This window comes from Charadrius vociferus, unplaced genomic scaffold (genome assembly GCF_000708025.1).
Source record: "Charadrius vociferus isolate BGI_N301 unplaced genomic scaffold, ASM70802v2 scaffold704, whole genome shotgun sequence".
In the NCBI taxonomy this organism is placed as follows: Eukaryota; Metazoa; Chordata; class Aves; order Charadriiformes; family Charadriidae; genus Charadrius; species Charadrius vociferus.
Window position 1 is genome coordinate 938708 of NW_009648036.1, and position 19358 is coordinate 958065.

Consider the following 19358-nt stretch of genomic DNA (forward strand, 5'->3'; position numbering starts at 1 on the left):
TAACCAGAACTGTATCTGATGCTTTTAATCTAGTGAAGGACAATGCAGTGTAAGAATATGAAGCTTTACTTTCTCTGGAGCCAAAGGAAAATAGAAACGTCCTGGGAAAAGGTATGGGTCCCATCTTAACAAGTAACAGACAGACTGTCACAGAATCGGGAGTTAACAGAAGTCATATGGACAGAGCTCAGCATAGGCTGCCACCTGAAAAATCTTCTAGAAAACATATATTGGAGAAAAAAAAACCCCAAACAAACACCAAGAACATTATGGTACTTCAGGGACACTAAACCACTACATTTTTGGTGTCCCAGGAAGTGCTCTGTCTTCATTGAGGTCAGCATTTGAGAACAAAGTCTCAAAACTAAAATTCCCTACGAGCCAAGTACACTTAGTAACGCTACAAGCTGTATAACTAGACTGACTTGTCATTTCAAACTACTTTGTGGAGAAATAAACACAACTACATGTTCACACATTAAAAAAATATCTAAGACATTGTACCACTGCAACAAGTTACTCAAAAGAACTGGCTTCAGAAGCAACACTATTTCAACCCTATTGTTGATGACATTATGATATACTATTTTCTAAGTGCACAATAATACTGAATGACCTCGAGAAATTATTTGATTTATATAGTTTATCCAGCAGCCCATAACAGCAAGTCTCTCTTTCATTTGGGCTTATGCCACATGTACATGAATGATTTAATCCTTACAAATGGATACAAATGTTTATCCCACGGATACAAGGACGTGAAACTGCTCTTAAAAATAATTCAGTATATCACTGACTTAGAGGCTAGAGCATATCTGCTCCTTTGCAACACTGAGCTTCATGCCGTGTTTATTACAAGGACTCTCAAGTTCAGCAAGCTAGTCCTCTAATTAGCCAGATCTCTTCTTTTACCTTCCTGATTTCTACCAGTCTAAGGTTGTATGATGTATCGCCTCCCTTTAAAAATGCCTGAACCACAACCAGATTTTTCTCTTTTTCTGCTTGATGTTCTAGGAATCAAACACTTAAAAGTTAAATAACAACATCTGCCTCTATAATCTTCATAACTTCCCCGTGCCATCAAGATGGCTGCCACATGTCTGAAATTAGAGAGGAATGAAACAGTGAGTCTCCTTATGCTCTGGAGAAAGGCAAACGCCAGCAAAGGCTCAAGAGAAGTGTCATAAAAACGTTTGCTAAACTAAGCATTCCAGTGCTGTTCCAAAGCCAAGACCTTCAAGTTACAATGCAGGGAACCTAGAAACATAAAGCACGTGTCTGGCATGGACCTAAATCCTTACTGAGAGAATATGGACTGGATCTTACCAGGGGTATTAGTAACAAAACACACTTTGTGGGAGATTCTGGAATAGATCTCTACAAGTCCTTGTCAGTAGCAATAAAGTCTCCCCATGACGCTGCCTTCAAGAGCCAAAAAAACAGTAGAGGCTTCTAATGCTTTCTCATTCCATTGTCTTTGTTACAACTCTAAAGCTGCAATTCAAGACATGTATAATAATGCATTTTATGGTAAATATAGTCTAAACTACCTCAAAGTCTACTGACAGCATCACTGAATTTACAGGTATTCTGCTGCATGGACTAACTAAACAAAATCTGATCGACAAAATTGATTCTTTCCAACTCTAAATTAAACTGAAAATTAAATATTCCTGCTTCACAGAGGAGCCCAGTGCAGCCAGTACCAATGTCTCAAACAAAGCCTTCTCCAAACCTTTCTCAATGGATTATTGATACCATAACATATACAGTGAGAGATTATTCAGCCACAAGCACCTCACAGTTGATCTGTTTTCTAATGCAAGACTTTTATCATTTTCTCACCAGACAGTGCAACTACAGATCACAGATCAATTAATAAGATCCTTTAAGAGCTCTTCTTTAGATCTTACTAATTTCTTATCAAAACAACTATACGTTGGTAGATGCATGTCACCTATACACGTAGTACTTTTAGCAGATTGATTTTTTGAAAATAAATTATTAGTTATTTTACGGTAATTCCCAAGACCTCCAAGAAACCTTCTCTCTTCTAAAACTTCTTTTACAGAGTTTTAGTACAACACTTTTTCTGTTTCTTCTTTAAGACAAAAATTTTATCTGTACATTCAAAGCTCTTCCACATGCCTTTCAGCTATATTCCAGCACAGCTTTCCTGAAACAAGTCTGACTAGCTTAAGTACAGTCTTCAAGAGGTAACACCTTTGGTCAATTATTTTCAGTATTCTCCATTTCTTTTAGTATAGTCTACTTTCTTTTTTTTTTTTTTTTTAAGTCTTTATTGACCTTAGGCTCAATCAAGCCTAATCAATTGCTTGATTTAATCAAGCAATTCAGAATTTAATGCTCAATTGTTCAGTGTAACAGGATTGCTATAATGAAGATGAAGTAAAAGGATTTGTGTAAGTAGCGGAGCAATGGAGAAAAGAGAAAAAGAAAAAAAGAACAGTGACTCACAGGATCTTTGCCGTTTACAGGCAACACACTAACACTGATGGTAACTCATTACTTCCAAAGAGCTCAAAAAGTTCCTTCTAACGTTGATTACTTTACTTTTATCTAGAAGAAACACAATTCATTATACCTCCTACAAGAAAACAGGACCAACTTGCATACTGCTCCCAAACCAGAAGGTCATGCCCAGGAAACAGCATAACTACGGAAGGCTACAGCAAGGTGTTATCTAGGTTCTTCTGTTCTGTAGCGGATCTTTCATTAATGCACCAGTTCAATAGTTATGGTGCCCACTCTACCTATGACCATACAGAGAAGCTTTTCAGTCACTGAAAGAACCATAAGATACCTGAAGCTGGGCAGAAAGAAACCACAGACAACTAAGGACAAGAAACAAATTATGAAAAAAATTGCAGGACGGCTTGTTAAAACACTGAAATTAATACCTGTCCCTACCATTAAATTAATAGGTCCTTCTCCCACAATGCTAATACTTTCAGACTTTTTCTTATTCACTGGGTATTCCACTATTACAATTTTTTCACAATTATTTCAATCTGGGCCAAAGGTAGTGGTGACTCATACAACTTCCTTTCAACATGAATGCAGTTGCTCCTGGTTAGTTGTTAGCAGTCCATCCATACAAACCCAAGGTAGTATTTTGGTAACGTCTCTTTAAAAGTAAATAAACTATTGTATTTTCTGTTCATCCCACTTATAGTCTCCCCATACTGTATTGCTTTGCTGCCAAGAACACTGAAAAGGACACAGGATTTGTGAAATTTATTTGTTGTATGTAGGCAAGGACAATCTTGCTGGGTCTTCTTTTTTTTTCCTTAACATTTTTAACTGATTCTATCCTCAGTACTAGCTACCTTTCATTATTATGCAATCACCTTCAAATTAATTTGATTAAACTGAATTTGATTAAACCTCATGCAAAACTAGCCATTCCAGTCACATTCTGCAACCCTTAAAAAAACCCACCAACAAAAAACCCAAACAACAACAAAAAACCAAAGCCCCCAAAACCACCACAGAAACAAACCACTGGACAAATAACAAATAAACCACTGGATAAGTAATAAATAAACCAGATCTTGCGGGAAGGTTTTCAGACAATATTTGAAAGTAGTTTGTTAATCAATAGCAAAAATTTTTAACTAAACTAGTTCTGCTTACAAATAATCAACATAAAAATTGTCATCTTGCTGTTGTCATACTAATTGAGAAATAAATATCTGCACATTTCTGCGGCTTCTCAAATGAACATTTTTCAACAGAATTTTAACAAATGTGACTCGACATGCCAATTATGTAAAAAATTAAACCCTATGATAAATACAAAAATAAACCCTATATACACCTATGCATAAATCCCATCAGAAAACGATCCATAACATCCAACTTTCAGTTAACGTCGATCAGTATCACAGCCCTCACTTTGTAGCTTCGATAAAAGACAATCCAATAGTTTTAGCCTAGCTAGTATCTAACTAACAAGATTTATTTGTTGTAAGAGATTAATTTAGTATAACAAGTTCAACTGGAAGAGCCCAGCTTCTAGAACAACTAATTTAACTTCCTCTGCAAGAAATACGCTTATTTTCAGGCATCACTGGTATTTTCTGTGGAAAGAACACAAGATAACCAGAAATGTATATCTGCAAAGCCTCTGTCATGATCGTATGCAATGATTCTTAAGAGAACCATACGCCAGTTTGGCACTGTAATTCAGGAAAGAAAACATTCACTTACCGCAGTGTGACTGGAAAACCTGTGGCTTGACTACCTGATTGCAGATATTGCACACTACAAGATAGAAATCATCATGAGCTGGATAATGGCCAAATAAGTGCATATCTGTGGGAAAGTTAAAAATATATACAAGAATTAGAAATTATGCTTTAAATATATATTAAGAAAAAAAAAAGAAAATACTGTAGGGCCACTACTGTTATATTAATTTATACAAAGCAAATTTATACATTGCTCCATAAGAGCTTCTTATATATGTTAAAGAAATTTATTTTTTCCTCTTCTGGGTTTCAAGGTTCTGCTGCAGTCTCATCCCTCAGTCTGAGTCAAAACACAGGCAGCAACACCTTTGTCTTAACACTCACTGCCAAGAAGTGGAATAAGCATTTTTATACTGGTCAACTGTTGAAACAGTAAAAGAATGTGTCTTTTAAAAATCTCTGCCTAAAGATCCTTTCAGAAAACACAGCGCACACGTTATGCTCCATGTTCCAATATTCCAAGTTTTACTACAAATTGCTAAAGAACTCCTGCTTAAAAGCTAGTTATAGTAACCAAGGTTAAGGATCCTACAGCTTAAAATACGGTCAGGAATGTCATTCCTGTTTTGAACCAGATGCCATGACGTGAAATTTCTGATTCTGTGTGAACGTCCCTCCTAGTTCAAATGCCCTGCTGTTTGTTGCCCCAGCAAAAACTCTGGGAAGAGACAAAGTTGGTTAATGAGGTATTTCTCAATGACGGCATGAGGAATTTCATGAAATCAAAAGACGGGTACAGTCAGACAATGACAGACACTTGTCCCTCTCACATAATGCAACACATGCATTCTTAAGCCATTACAAACACTGAGTAAAATAGGCTTAAATTACTACTGAAGGTCTCAGAGCTCTAACATTACAAGTGAGGTAACTTGTTTCACTCTGTATTGCTTTACTTAAGAACAAGCACACATACTCACCCACCGCAACTCAGCTTAGAGGGCAGAAACTCCAGTCACTTTTATGCACTTTGGCATGATCATGTCACCACACCCAGTGTTGTTAACGAAGGTGTTGCTGCATTATTAACCCTGTGCTGAGTATCGGCCACACAGATCGCACTACCTCTCAGAACAGGGCAGTGACATCTTTATTTAAAGGTGTCATAAAATGGCATTCCAGTGTTATTCAGCAGCATCTGAAATCTATTATAGAACTTGCAAACGTGGCTTATGACTCGGACTGAAATATCAACGTGGCGCCCTTTAAACTGGAGGGAAAAATGTGAAGACCCTCAGTAAGGACAACCATGTGCAGCAGCAGCCGTGATTGATAAACATCAGCAACCAAATCCTACTTCTCCAATAAATACAAGTAATATTTTTCTTTAAAAATAGTGATTTCTTTCAATAAGTGACTCAAGCAGGTTCCTTATTTCATTAGTTCTTAACCAAAGCAAACATTTTGGCTCTAGAACTATTTTTATAAGTAATTCTGCCCTGGCCTGTACCACTGTGTAAGTAACATCACTACTTAAGATAGCAGTATTTGCGTGATGAAGCGCAAAGTATCTTCAGTCCCCAAAAAACCCACAGAGGAAAGGGGCACCCCTCTTGTAGTAATTCAGGCAGTTATCACAGGTAGATACAAACAGAGTTGTTCAAGCATCCTTCGGCACAAACTAGCACCACCAAGCTGCAGGTTATTTCATAGTCTGATACAATGTGAATGGTTCCTTTACACTCTGAAAACCAAAAGTCTCTCTCTCTGTTACCGCTCATACCAGGCTACGAAATCCAGTTGAAACATTAACCAATCATGACCCCTTTGCAGTGCTAGTCTTGGACTAAACAAGCCTTTAAATGCATTACAGCCAGATGAATACAATCAACACATCCAATTTAGAAGAATGACAGCGGTGAGGTATAAACTCCTTTGGTAATTTCTTGTAGGTAGTGTTAGTACTGATGAAGCCAAAACTGCCCAGTTAGATTAAACCAAATCCTCCCTACTAGTAAAGTAAACAAACAAAACCCTAAACAGGCACTATGTCTGGCCTGTTTATTTTATTTCTTGTTTTAATGTGACAAGTCAGTGACCTTAAAAATCACTTAACATTGGCAATTCTTAGCCAAGGATATATTTGATCAGAATCTACAGATTTCCACTAACAGTGCTGTAAACTCCATAGGAAGGAGTATTTCTTCCACGTGTAATTTGACACAAAGTCTCAGCTTGAAAACATGCGTTTAATTACAGTTACAAAATATTTCAAACATGGTCAAAACATCTCAACAACTTAAACCCTTTTTTTCTGTTATTTGAATGGTCTGGTGACAATCTTCTTATGAAAACATACAGATTTTGCCCTTTACAAACATAAAAGTTACAACTTCTTTCCATTTTAAATTCCTTAAGTCCATTTAACCTTCACAGCTCTGTATACTACCCTTTAAAACATGCCCAGCTCTGAGGTGTATCAAGTCTGGTTGGGTCTGAGTCTTAGTTTTCATGAAGTCTGGCTGCAGGGAGTAACTTATGAAAACACATAAGGTATTAATACTGGAGAAATCTATCCAAGGATAGAGATGGAATAAGAAATGAGGTTAGTTCACAGGGTCACAAAATCATCTATGTTTCCACCAGACACTGTCAAGGAGCAGTAAAGGAAAAGTTCTGGTACCTGTGAGCTCGCTGCACAACCCTGGCAAACAGCACTGCACCTAATGGGTAAATTTGAGTTTTTGTGATACTGAGGTGGCAGAAGTTGACAGGCAAAGAAACTGCACAGATGTGTAGGAGAACACACCAAAATGCTGCTGTGTGAAACACAGCATTAAAACAATACACAGATGCAGAGTAAGTGACATCTTGAAGTAGCGCTTTGGAAGTTTTTTCATTTTGCAGATCCTAGAAATAGCCCAGTGGAGGTGCAAGCATCTGTTGTAAATGTGAGTCTCCTGCTATGAAGGTGAAGTTATTAGCTACCTGCCAAAAGTCCACTTAAATTAATCCAAGCGTCTCAAGGACACAAGACTACAGGTTGGAAATCAGAAATAGGAATAACTCTACACAAATAAATTGTTCTTACTGAATCAGAATAGCTAAAAAACTTAAATTAAACTATCTTTCAGATTGGATTCCTTGAAAACCTCACTATGCAGAAGTTTGAGGAAAATTCATCAAGTCCAAACAGGTTCAACTAAATCTATTAGTTCATCAAAATGAACAAGATTGGCATGAATCAGTTTTCATGATTAAACTCATGATTTGGAAGCACAGAGTATATATAAATTACTTTTTAATTAAAACTGTAAGAAGCATTAATATTGTCTCCCCAGAAGTTCCAACTGGGGACTCACTTTACTAGGTGTGATAATATTACAAATGCAACCCAGATCAGAGAATTTACAACGAAGAAAGTAAGGAAAGTTTGAAATGAAAACGAGAGCAGAAAATATAAACAACTGTATATCTTTTAATACAGGTTTTCTTGTTTTTAATAAGAATAACTTCAATGCTACCACATCCTACTTAAAGCGACCAGGACTTAAGTGTTATTCTGGAAACTGGTATCATTTTTAAATCAGACTGCAGCCATTTGACAATCTAGACCTTGTACATGCAGCTAAAAAGACAACGGCCTCTCCAAATAAAAAAATATCTTCTAAAGGCAACAATCACACCTCCCTGCCTGCTTAGCTGGAAGCAATGGTGCTAAGCTCTTCAGGAAAGGTTAATTTTGGAGAAAACAGCTATCTCCAAAGTTAGCTCAGGAAAGACTTCTTCATGGAAAAAGGTAAGACCACTGAAGAAGACGGCAAATAATCAGTGAATAAGGTGAGTGACTATCAAATAGTACCGAAATAATTTTCAACATACAAAAAGAACAGGGAGGGACAGAAGAGCAACTGCAAAGAATATTTATTTTCTACCAAAGCTTGGGTTTCCCTAAAAAGGGAAACAAAGCGACCAAGGTCTGTATGACTCACCCCAGACCAGCATGGTGATCTCTACCAAGCTTGTGATCTGCTTGTTCCCTCTGTGCAAATACAGATAGCTACAAGTCTGAGACAAAAAGAGCTGCCCAGCTGTTCTGCTAAGTAAAAGCAGCTCACAGCCCCCTTCACAGTTACCTCATTTTACTGGAAGATACTTTCAGTAGATTCGAAGTAGACTCTTGATGGCAAGAAAGAACAAATAACCGATTTTCTAGTACCCGTATGCCTTGCGGAAGTACTATCTATACATACCCTACTCCTTGCAGTACTGAATCGTTGTCCCCTCAAAATGAAATCTTTTGGCCAGCCATGTCTGTTGATACTGTACACTGACAAAAGCCTTGCTTGAAAAAGAGCTATTCAACTAACAGGATGAGAGAGTGTCCATATCATGTGAAAAATATGCAAGATAGGTGGAAATCAGAGACAGTGAACGCTGACTCTAGGAAATACGACTTTTATAGATTAAAATCTTAAACGAAATATCACTTTGTGTATACTTTGCTATGGTGCTTGGAAAATAAATATAACTTCTGCTTATAGTTTTAATATTACTAACATTTGCAAATAAAGAGACAGCTGTAGCCATATGACACAGTTTTGTAAGACATCAGCTTGGTAAAATGTGCATTAAAAACACAAATACTATAGAAACAAGAGAAAATGTTGCTTCTGCAAATTGTGGTACAAACACAAAAATACAGGTGTCAGATATGACATTTTATCTTCTCCAGTAACACACACAAAGGAATTATTTTTAGCAACAATCAAAGCCAGATGATTTATATGAAGTTCCTTCTCTACTATTATATAATTCATAATCATTTACATCCAACTGTATAATAAAACACAAGCTAGAAATAATCTAAAACATTCTTCCACTGCAGAATTAAGGTTGTCGAACAGTAAGACCTCACAATATTGCATGGGAAATTGAATTTTTAATGATGATCCTTTGCTATAAATTATACACCCTTTAAACATTCTCTTATGTATCAGTTGCTCCACTAAATATACACACAAAGTCTGCTTTGAAAAATATTAGTGATGCTTGTGTGTAAAGAGAAGGGGAGGGAGGAGGGGAGGGAGAAAGACTATCCAAGACACTAGTTTAAAATTAACAAAGAAAAGCTTAAAAAAAAAAAAAAAAAAAACCAGTTAAATGGCAAAAATGGCAATGGACAAAACCAAATCCATGTGGTTTCTCCAGCTCCTGAAGACACAGATTTTTAAACTCTGTGTCTAGAAATGTGCTTAATATTTCCCTCTTGTTTCACAGAAGTGAGAAACCTGTCCATCATTCAAAAATGGAGGAATGCACAAAATCTTTCAGTGCATTGGATTACTTTTACATTTGAGATTACTTAAAAAACTAAGCAATTGGAATGGTGAATTGAAACTTGAAACTGAAACAATAAAAAGACATCTTCAGGGTATTACTCAGACAGCAGTTAAACATGCTTGCATAGACAGGATAGTCTTATCTTAGAAATAAATGTCACACTCCCATTTAACATCGGCTTTACGCTCCCCCAAGTATGGTTTTCCTTCAGTTTTCCTTTCCTTACTGCAAAACAGTAAGTTGCTTCAGTAATTAGCTAGCCAGTATAAACTGCATTTTACCCCTGAAAATGCCTAGTCACAGTTGCCATTAATCACAGAATAAATGAAGCCGAAAGAGATTGCTGGATGTCATTTACTCCAAGCCCCTGCTCAAATCATGGCTACTTCAGAGTCAGAACCACAAACTAATGCTCAAGCTCATTTATTTTCTGACGGAAAAATGCAAATCATGGCTGAAGTAACCATGAAATTGAGGAACAAGTAAAATTAAAATATTCAGGACAGAACTAACATAGGGCCAAATACAGTTGTCATTAAGTCCTGACTGATGTCCTTTGGGTGTTAATACAAGCAACCGAAGATTCTGCATGCTAAAAAAAAATAATCAAGTGATTGATGAGAAGAAAACAGAAATACTGGACTTCTCAACAACAGCAATAATAAATGAAATGAAGAAAAAAAATGCAGGGAAAAAACAGCAAACAGACTTAACAAGAAGCAGTGTGGTAAAGAGTCAAGGTGATGACATCTTTAAACCAGCTCAGTAACTTCGAATGGTATGCTGCCTCCCAGGTTAGAGCAATCATGAGGATCCTGCAATCCTAAAGAATGTTGGGAATTTTTCATTAATTATAGTTTATACAGGAAATACTACCCTGAGTGACTTGGAAAGATTGTGTACTACACTGCCTTATCTAGGCATTCTGAAACTGTATTGAAGATGCCTTCAATTCCCAAAGCCCTGTAGCAAAATTTAAAAAAAGTTCATAATTGGAAATTGGTGATCTAAACAAATGTTGTGGATTAACAGTATCTGCATATCTTTCATAACAACAATCTGTTTGGAAGGGATTACAAAGTAAGCTACACATCACTGACATTACTATTTTGCTTAAGACACTATACATTAAAAAACAAAAAAAAAAAGAAGAGAAGAAACAAACATGGGAAAATGTGAAAAAGCTTTTCTTCCACAATTCTGAAAACTTCTGTGAAATTTCTGTAGGCTATTTGCCATCCCGGTCTAAAATAATTTGGCAACACATGACCAGAACTGCTACCAAATTAACACATGACAAGAATACTGGAAGACAAAACCCCAAACTCACAGGTCTAGAAAGTATGTTGCACACCTACAACACCAAGAAATCTCAGCTTTTCTGATCTTAAGATATCTAGAGGATAAGACAGTAACTAATGTTAAGTTTTTCCTCCTTGAAAGACCTACTTCTTAAAACTTGCTTACATGGAGGCACACAGCCCCTTACCTCCTGAAGCAGGCAGAAGACACCTCACCGGCTCATGGAATTCTGATTTCACTATTCATACGCAACTCAGATAAAGTACAGCTTCCAACACCAAATAACTAGTAAGGTGCACAGCTACTTTTTCGTATTTGCAAAGGCATTTAATTTCTTCTGTAAGGATCTTCTTTCTGTAACACTGTACGACACTCAAAATAAACATTGTTTTGCAATTTTCTGTTTCAATAGTAAATCAGGCTGGTGTCCCACAAGAATTTAAACTGATCGAAGTTAGGCACTGGTATGGTCCTTTTTGCCTCCAAGCTTCATATTCCTGCCCCTCCCTTGTGCTTGTACCATCAATTAACTGATTATACAAGAAGTAAAATCCAAGACAACTCTGAACAAGGAGCAAAGTAACATGAGGACAGACAAAACAAAACAGGAAAAGATTTTCCGACAGTTAAATTCCATGGGCTGTCCCACTGCAGAGCCTGACGAACACTACCGCTAGCGTAAGGGAGGGGAAGGAAATGCGGAGTCCAGAACTGGAAAGCAGGACCAACAGGACCAAGACCAGATAAAACCGCTGTGGAGCAGCAGTGCCTCTCTAGCTCACACTGAAGTCTGTCACACAGGCATCTGTGCAATATTAAAGAAAGACACTTGGCTCCAAAAGTAGCTTTGTAAAAATAAAGTTGCTTGTCTCTCAACTAAAAATAGCAGTAAACAAATTTATTAATTTGTACTGTATAAAAACATTCAGAAGAATATAATCTCCTTTGATATAATTCTTTATGTTTCTAATGCTTTAGATTACTGAGCTAATATTTAAAATTGGGTTCCCACTTCACCATTTAACTTTTAAATTATTTTGTACAATGTAACAAGACAAGTTAGCTTTCCCCTTCTCAGTTTCTGAACACACTGGCTTTCCTGCCTGTCCTTCAGTTAAAGAGCCTCCTCATTTCTGATGTGAAGGCTGTAGGTAATACTACTAAGAAAACAGTGCACATTAAGAGAGGGTCACATACCACTGTTTGGATGGTTATGGATGGTTATGAGAATTTCGGTTAATGCTTTATTTTTAATTTTTTATCATCAGAGTTTGAACTACAGGGCAAATACAAACATTAAAGCTGCTAAAATATATTAATAGCTTAGTGAACGTTTGCATTTGGCCACTGCAGCCCAGGGCTGGAGTGACAGGGGATGGTCCTGGAAAGGACCAGCTAGAGCAAAGACAGACCGTTCACCGCCTTGGCCATACTCTGCACCAGCCCTTCTCTCACAAGTCCACATGGAAGAATTTGGAAAGTGGAACGCTGAAAGGCAACGGCAAAAGACAGTTTGGCAGGGTGACAGGCAATAAATCCCATGCTTGCAATTGAAATGGACATCACTCAATTACACAATATTTAGTTTTAACTAGGTAAGTGTAATCATAACATATGAACATGAGGGAATTGTAACAACTCTGGTAACATCAAACGATGGCATACAAAGTTATAACTCTTCTTATATTTTTCTTTCATGACTAGATTACATCTCAGGGAAATTATCTCAAGGAGCAACCCCCTTGTGAACCTGGATTTTGAGCTGCCTCCCATTTTACGTACAAGAACATATTCCAACTGCTTACAAAGTCTACTATTATAAAATTGCTCAAAGTCAATACCCAGAAGAAAATCTTGTTACATTGTAAAATAGATACAGTTAAGCATATTAAGATCCAAAGACAGAAATGAAAGAAAAAAATCCCAAACCTTTCACACATCGGTTAAATAACTTGCCTCAAAAATCAAGGTGAACAAAATACAAGGAAGAAACTGGCTTTCATGTGTTTAAAAGCACGCTAGAAGAGTCATGTAAACATAGACGGAATCTTCAATTAGGCCAACAACCAAAGAGTTAGATCTGGCTTTTGGGCTTTAAGGAGATGTGTGCCCCAAAATGTCTCTGTTTTCCTTACCAGCTACAGTTAGTCTAATTAAAGGTATCACCTCCAGCTACAAATTTCATCTTGCTTGTATCTGGCAATCTTCAGGGCAGCAACAGTATTATTAAATGACAGCAAAAATTAAATTACTGAGGGCAAGGAAACATTAAAAGATACATTATTTATAAGGATCCAGACTACACACTCTGTATCCAAAAGCAGAGGTGACATCCCATTTGTAGAACATATAGTATAACTGTCCCCAGACTCCTGAGTATGGAGAGCATGGCAAAGAAGTCCTGATCGGGAGACTTTCTTACCCTGCAGAAACAGTGGATTTCTCTTAGATGCCCACATATATCACAATCAAAAACCTTAGAGAGTGAGTGTGGCTGCACACAGATGTGCATACAAAGGATAGAGAACATGCAGGAGGATTATCAGTCTCTGCATTAAACCTCTGATCTCCCAACTTCCCACAGGCAAGCATAAGCAAAGGAATAGAGGGAAATTATCTTCATCTCCCTCATAATTCAAAGTGAACATCATGCACCTTGACTAGAGAGTTTCCATGAACCACTATATAGCAACAGAACAATGCTTTCTTCCTTGAACGTGTATCAAGAGAAGACTCACTGCAAATGAGACTTGTCAGCATGAGTAGTATCCTTCATGGATGATGGGACGGAATTTCAGCTCAGATTGATGTATGACTCCTGAATTAGATGCTTGACCTTCAGCAACAGTTAGAGGGCTACACCACATACCTACTTTCCTTCTCAGAGACTTCTACAGCAGGCAGACTCTGCCAGCTTCTCTGCTGGGAGAGCACACCTTGACACAGGAAGAGATACCAGATCTCAATAATCCTAAGAATTCACTATAATCAATATGTATTTACTAATGATGTAGGTATGCTATTACTCAATTTCAAACCAGTAGGGTTTCTACATGGACTTAGTGCAAAGACTTGAAGCTTTCTGTTGTGCACGTAAAAATACATACTTGAAATCAAAATAAAGTAATAACCCATCTGTAAACTACACAACAGTACATCTGTACTACAGATCATCTTTACAGCAGGTCAGGGTCAGTACTAAAGTGTTTTTTGCCTTATTTTTCTCCATTTGCTAAAACCATAGCTTCAATGACCTTATGTTATTAGGTGATCAAATATTAAGTGATCTGAAAAATAAAGTTTGATAGGAAAATAATTTCTCTGATCTTTATTGACTTTTTGTTTTAAAGAAACGTTGAATACAGCCATACTGTATGTGGACTACTGAATGGGGAGAAAAAAAACAGGAATCTTTGAAATGCTAAAATAAAGTATTACAAATTAATTCTAAGTCCATCATTTGGAGTGCTAGTAACGAAACACTACAATGATTGCAGGTTTTCTTCTTTCATTTTCTTGTCAATGCACACTAACAAAAATATGTTGTCTATGCTGTCAAACAGTCCTCAGGAGAAAAATCCCATGGCTGAAAAAAACCCTTCACTCCTATTTCTTCTGTGCAGACTGCCATGAAACAGACTTTAATCCTCCAACTGGTGTTTTCTTCATAAACACTCAGCAAGACACACTGGCACTCACACGATAGCCTGCAAAGTTGTATTATCTTCTGCAGAAGAGTGACTCTGGTTTAAGGCAATACAACTGCACTGAAGGAGAGCTGGTTTAATTCCTGGCTCCCAAACAACATTCTTGCATGACCCTGATTAGATTTTTCTGTGCCTCAGTATCCCATCTCTAAAATCAACATAATATGCTCTTTGTCTGCCCTGCCTGTTTAGATTGCAGCCTTCCAGTGTTCTCTTACTATTTGTCCATACACTGCAGCCACAATGGGGCCCTTCATTTTGGCTGGGACCTCACTATGACTATAGAACAAGAAATGAATAAGACAACTTACAGTATGTTTTAGAAGCAGTGTGTGACAATTGGGATGCTATCGCAAAGACATTAAAGAAGTCTTAATAATGTTTAAAGGAGCATTTTCACATCCAAGCAGCACAAACATTCTTCTTTGCTGACATTTTCAAATAAAACTTCTGTTATGCATTCTATACAGAAATCCCGCTTTTTTGAGTAAGAACATAAGTTATTAAGGGTTAAAAAAAGTCCCATAAAAATGAAATTTTCACATCTTTCTAGCCCAGCTCTCTAATAACAAGATTATAATTGTTATTACAATAAAAGTTTAGCAATAAAGATAGCATCATCAGGAAAATATTTCTCAGACAATGACTAGTGAGTACATTCTTCTAATTTTTCTAGCAGGAAAAATGATGAGTAAATGAGCAAAAAACATTGAGAAACATAAAAAAGATGCTATGTCCAGGAAAAGCGTAAGCCTGGTGTATATCATCTTTCACTACTAGGTTACTACTTTAAAGCAAATTGCTAATGATTAGTACTGTCCATTAAACATTTGGTGACCACTGTACACTTCAGTTTCTTAAGAGTAAGTTTGCCAACAGATATAATCACAGATAGATCCAGGATATCACTGGTACACTATAATAGAAATAGAGCTAATCTTTAGCAAATGACATCATAAGATACTGAGAGAATTTGCTGTCTACCTGCTCTATGGCCAACTGTAGTTTCTGGGTCTGTCAGCTCTTCAAAAGCATAGCTAAAAAAAAGTCAAACATAAGTAAATATCCAAACACTTTGCATCTCAAAGCAATCAGAAACACCCTCTGAAACTAGTTAGTCATGACATTTACAACACATATGCACTTTACAAGTGAAACAATCTGCAGCATTCAAAAGCTGACTGAACAAATTAAAGAAGGTACTTTCTATGCAGCCACGTATATAAATTTCTGGTTTGTTCTTCCCAATAATTGCCTGGCTTTTTCCAATCCCTAAGCCCATTGCCAAAGGTACGGTTTTGTTACTTCACTTCCCCTTCAACAAAAGCATCTTTTAATTTAAGAACTCTCTTCTCACCCAAGGTGGAAGGTGTCTGCTTGTTGTTAATCAACAGCTAGATATTAAATGAAAATGTATTGTCTAACATATTGTCTAAAAGGACAGAAATAATTTTTATGCCAATTCTCTGTGTTTTTTCTGTATTACCTCCAACACCTATAACACCACTTCTCTTCGGGAATATTGTCTCTCATGTACCTCGTCTCTCCTAGAAGTCACTTTCAGACAGACTTTCAATAAATCATCTTTTTCCTTCACACAACTCCAAATGAAATGGATTTCGTTCTCTTTCTCGTTGGTGTGCAGATTGAGGTACCGCCTAAAGTGCTCAGCTGCGCTTTTTTTCAGTTAGAGGCCTTTATGCCAAAGAAAAATATATGAGAAAAAGTTCATTAATGGATAACAGGCTATAGAAATATGAATGAAAAACTTCTTAACCAAAGTCCAAACACACAAAAACTCTACTCCAAGGCCACTTACACAAAATAGTTAAAACAGGTGATAATATTTCCTGCAGAGTGAAGAGCAGTCTTTAGTTCCACTAACGTACAACTCCAGAAAACAGCTCTCTTGTTTTAAGAATGCTGCTCTCAAGGGAATAATTATCCTTGCAAGTACAATCAGTCAAATATTTTTAATGTCTGAAAAAGCATACATTCATTATCAGCTCTTACACTGAGATTTATATAGTACACTTACATGCACACCACCACCATTTTCCAGGACAGGAATATGTTCCTATGGTTAAACATGTTAAGAATAGACAAACTAATCTGGCAATGCAACGCTCCGTACTGGTATAGTAGTCTCGTCCCTATTCCAGGAGGTAACAGCAATTTTGCTAGACTGGCAGCGTCCATGCCAAGAGCCTGCTGCACACTTCCAGGAGTGTTCTTACCTCTGAAAGACACAATCCTTAGAGAAGAACATGGTCATGAAGGGCTCAAGCAAGTACAAGTCTGTATGCCACTGAAGTGTCCATCAAACCTTCAATATGAACATCCTGAAGCATACGTACACATCGCATACAAAGGTAGTCCCTTCCTTCCCTCTCCCCCTCCTTCTTCCAGGGGTGCTACTAACAAAGTTACTGTTTGTCGCAAGTACAGGATCCACCACAATTTAAAGCCTCAAAATAAAGCTCTACAGTTAAAACGATCACCCTATAAAAGAGCAAACTCTGCTACCAAGACACACTCATGAGATCTGTGGCCATTAGATGAGAGAAAAATGAAAATTTTTTTGTTGTTGCTATGTCAGGCAAAAAAGGCCTTAAGAAACTTGAGGAGCTTTTACCAAGTGAAGAATGAGCAAACGAAACTGTAAGTGCCTCCTCTTTGAAATACAGGGATATTTCAGTTCTGAAGACTCTGTTGGTTAATGAGCAGCTCAACATGACCCAGAAAGTCAACCGTATCTTGGGATGCATCAAAAGAAGCATGGCCAGCAAGTCAAGTGAGGCGATTCTGTCCCTCTACTCTGCTCTGGTAAGACCACACCTGGAGTACTGTGTCCAGCTCTGGGGCTCCCAACATAGGAAAGACATGGACCTGTTGGTGTGATTCCAGAGGAGGGCCACAAAGATGATCAGAGGGCTGGAGCACCTCTCCTATGAAGAAAGGCTGAGAGAATTGGACTTGTTCTGCCTAGAGAAGAGAAGGCTCCGGGGAGACCTTACAGTGGCCTTCCAGTACTTAAAGGGGGCCTACAGGAAATATGGGGAGGGACTCTTTATCAGGGAGTGTAGAGATAAGACAAGGGGTAACGGTTTTAAACTGAAAGAGAGTAGACTTAGATTAGGTATTAGGAAGAAATTCTTTACTGTCAGGGGGGTGAGGCACTGGAACAGGTTCCCCGGAGGTTGTGGATGCCCCATCCTTGGAGGTGTTCAAAGCCAGGTTGGATGGGGTGTTGGAACTAGATAATCCTTAAGGTCCCTTCCAACCCAAACCATTCTATGATTCTGTGACACTTTCAAAAAATGTACAGAGCAAGCCTAAAGAAACCTGCCCATCTAGTAGTACTGAAACAGCAAAAGAAATAAATGAAAAAGCAATGGAAGACACGTGTTACTTGCATCTGTAAAAAAAAAAAAGATCTTCTGCACTTGTTATGCTGCACAGTTCCTATTCACAATACAAATCATCAGTTTAATATTGTCACTCAAAGGCATACACAGTAATATAATAAAAGCTATTAATGGGGCTCTTTTCTTTTAATGAAAGAATAAAGCAGTTTATTAGTTCAATCACATTATTGTTCTATTTCAATTTCTGCCACAATTAATACTGCACAAGTCATATTCTGACTGGCACCTATGCAATTCTTACTATTTAACAAACAAAAAAGTTATGCAAGAGTTTCATTTTCACATTCTCAAACGGAGACTTGGAAAAGCTTCAGTTGTCTTTGGAGCTGTTTATTTGTTTCCTGGACAGGAGAAAAAGGTGGCTTTTGGGGAAAGAACTACTCAAAATACAGGAAGATAACCGTTTTTCCTCATTTTAATCTTAAGTATTTGACTACTACAAGGATCTTCCCAGTTCACTCTTCTTCACGATGTTACCTCACTTTCCACTACTTGGCAGAGGCAATGACTTACTAGTACTTGGTTAGTACTTCAGGGGTTAACTCAAATACCACAAGGTAGCATTTCTGAGTCTTGAGAAGTCTTTTGTTTTAAAGGGAGACCACTGTGTGTAATCAATCAGCAGGCTGATTCAGATATTAAGACGTGCTACACTGACTGAAAAAGTAAGAATGTTTTAGAGCCATTTGACCATGGAAGTAGCGAGCCCACTTCTCAATGCAGCCCCTTGAGCATGGTTTCCTTGCAGTGGGTACGCTGCAGCTTCATTGCTGTTGACACCTGACCGAGGTTAGGATAGGAAGGTCTCAGACATTTTTACTGGGGAGCCAAGAACATCCTAGGAACATGCACAAAGAAAACTGCACTGAGATTAAGGCAAGTTGCTGAAAATGGGTCTGCTCAGTGACTGTCTCAGGTGCTCAGCACGAACGTGTGAAAGGTCAGCAACAACATTTGCTGACATGACCTGGTCCCAGAAGTGACGCTTTCACCAGCACCCAGCTTCCCAGATTAATCTCATCCACCTAACAGCTCACTGACAGGAGCAGACCGCTGAACACTTCTTATGCTGCAGCCTGATGCCTGTCAACTTTGTTTAGAAGGAATCTCCCTTTCAGCATTATACTATTATGAGGATTTGGGTGTAGCAAAGAAGCTATTAATTTATTTCATCCAGTGTTACAATGTTGTGCTAGCTCTGCAACAGTTAAGAAAAAAAAATAAAAAAAAAAATCAGCAAAACAGTTCTGTTTAAAGACTGATTCTTCTTGTGTTTAGAATCCACGTTTTTTCAGCTTTTCTTCAGGTCTGCTGTGCTTCCCAATACTCCATGATTTACCTACTTATAGGGTCGTTGGAACAAG

General features: G+C 37.6%; 1 protein-coding gene across 2 annotated transcripts in view; it reads right to left on the reverse strand.

The window, feature by feature from the left end:
- Nucleotides 1-19358, reverse strand: part of ATXN7L1 (ataxin 7-like 1) — a 116178-nt gene that overhangs the window by 72718 nt on the left and 24102 nt on the right. For both annotated transcript variants that reach the window (XM_009883543.1, XM_009883544.1), the window contains exon 2: nt 4234-4338. In XM_009883543.1, the coding sequence (XP_009881845.1) occupies nt 4234-4338 (105 nt within the window). The remainder of the gene's footprint in view (nt 1-4233; nt 4339-19358) is intronic.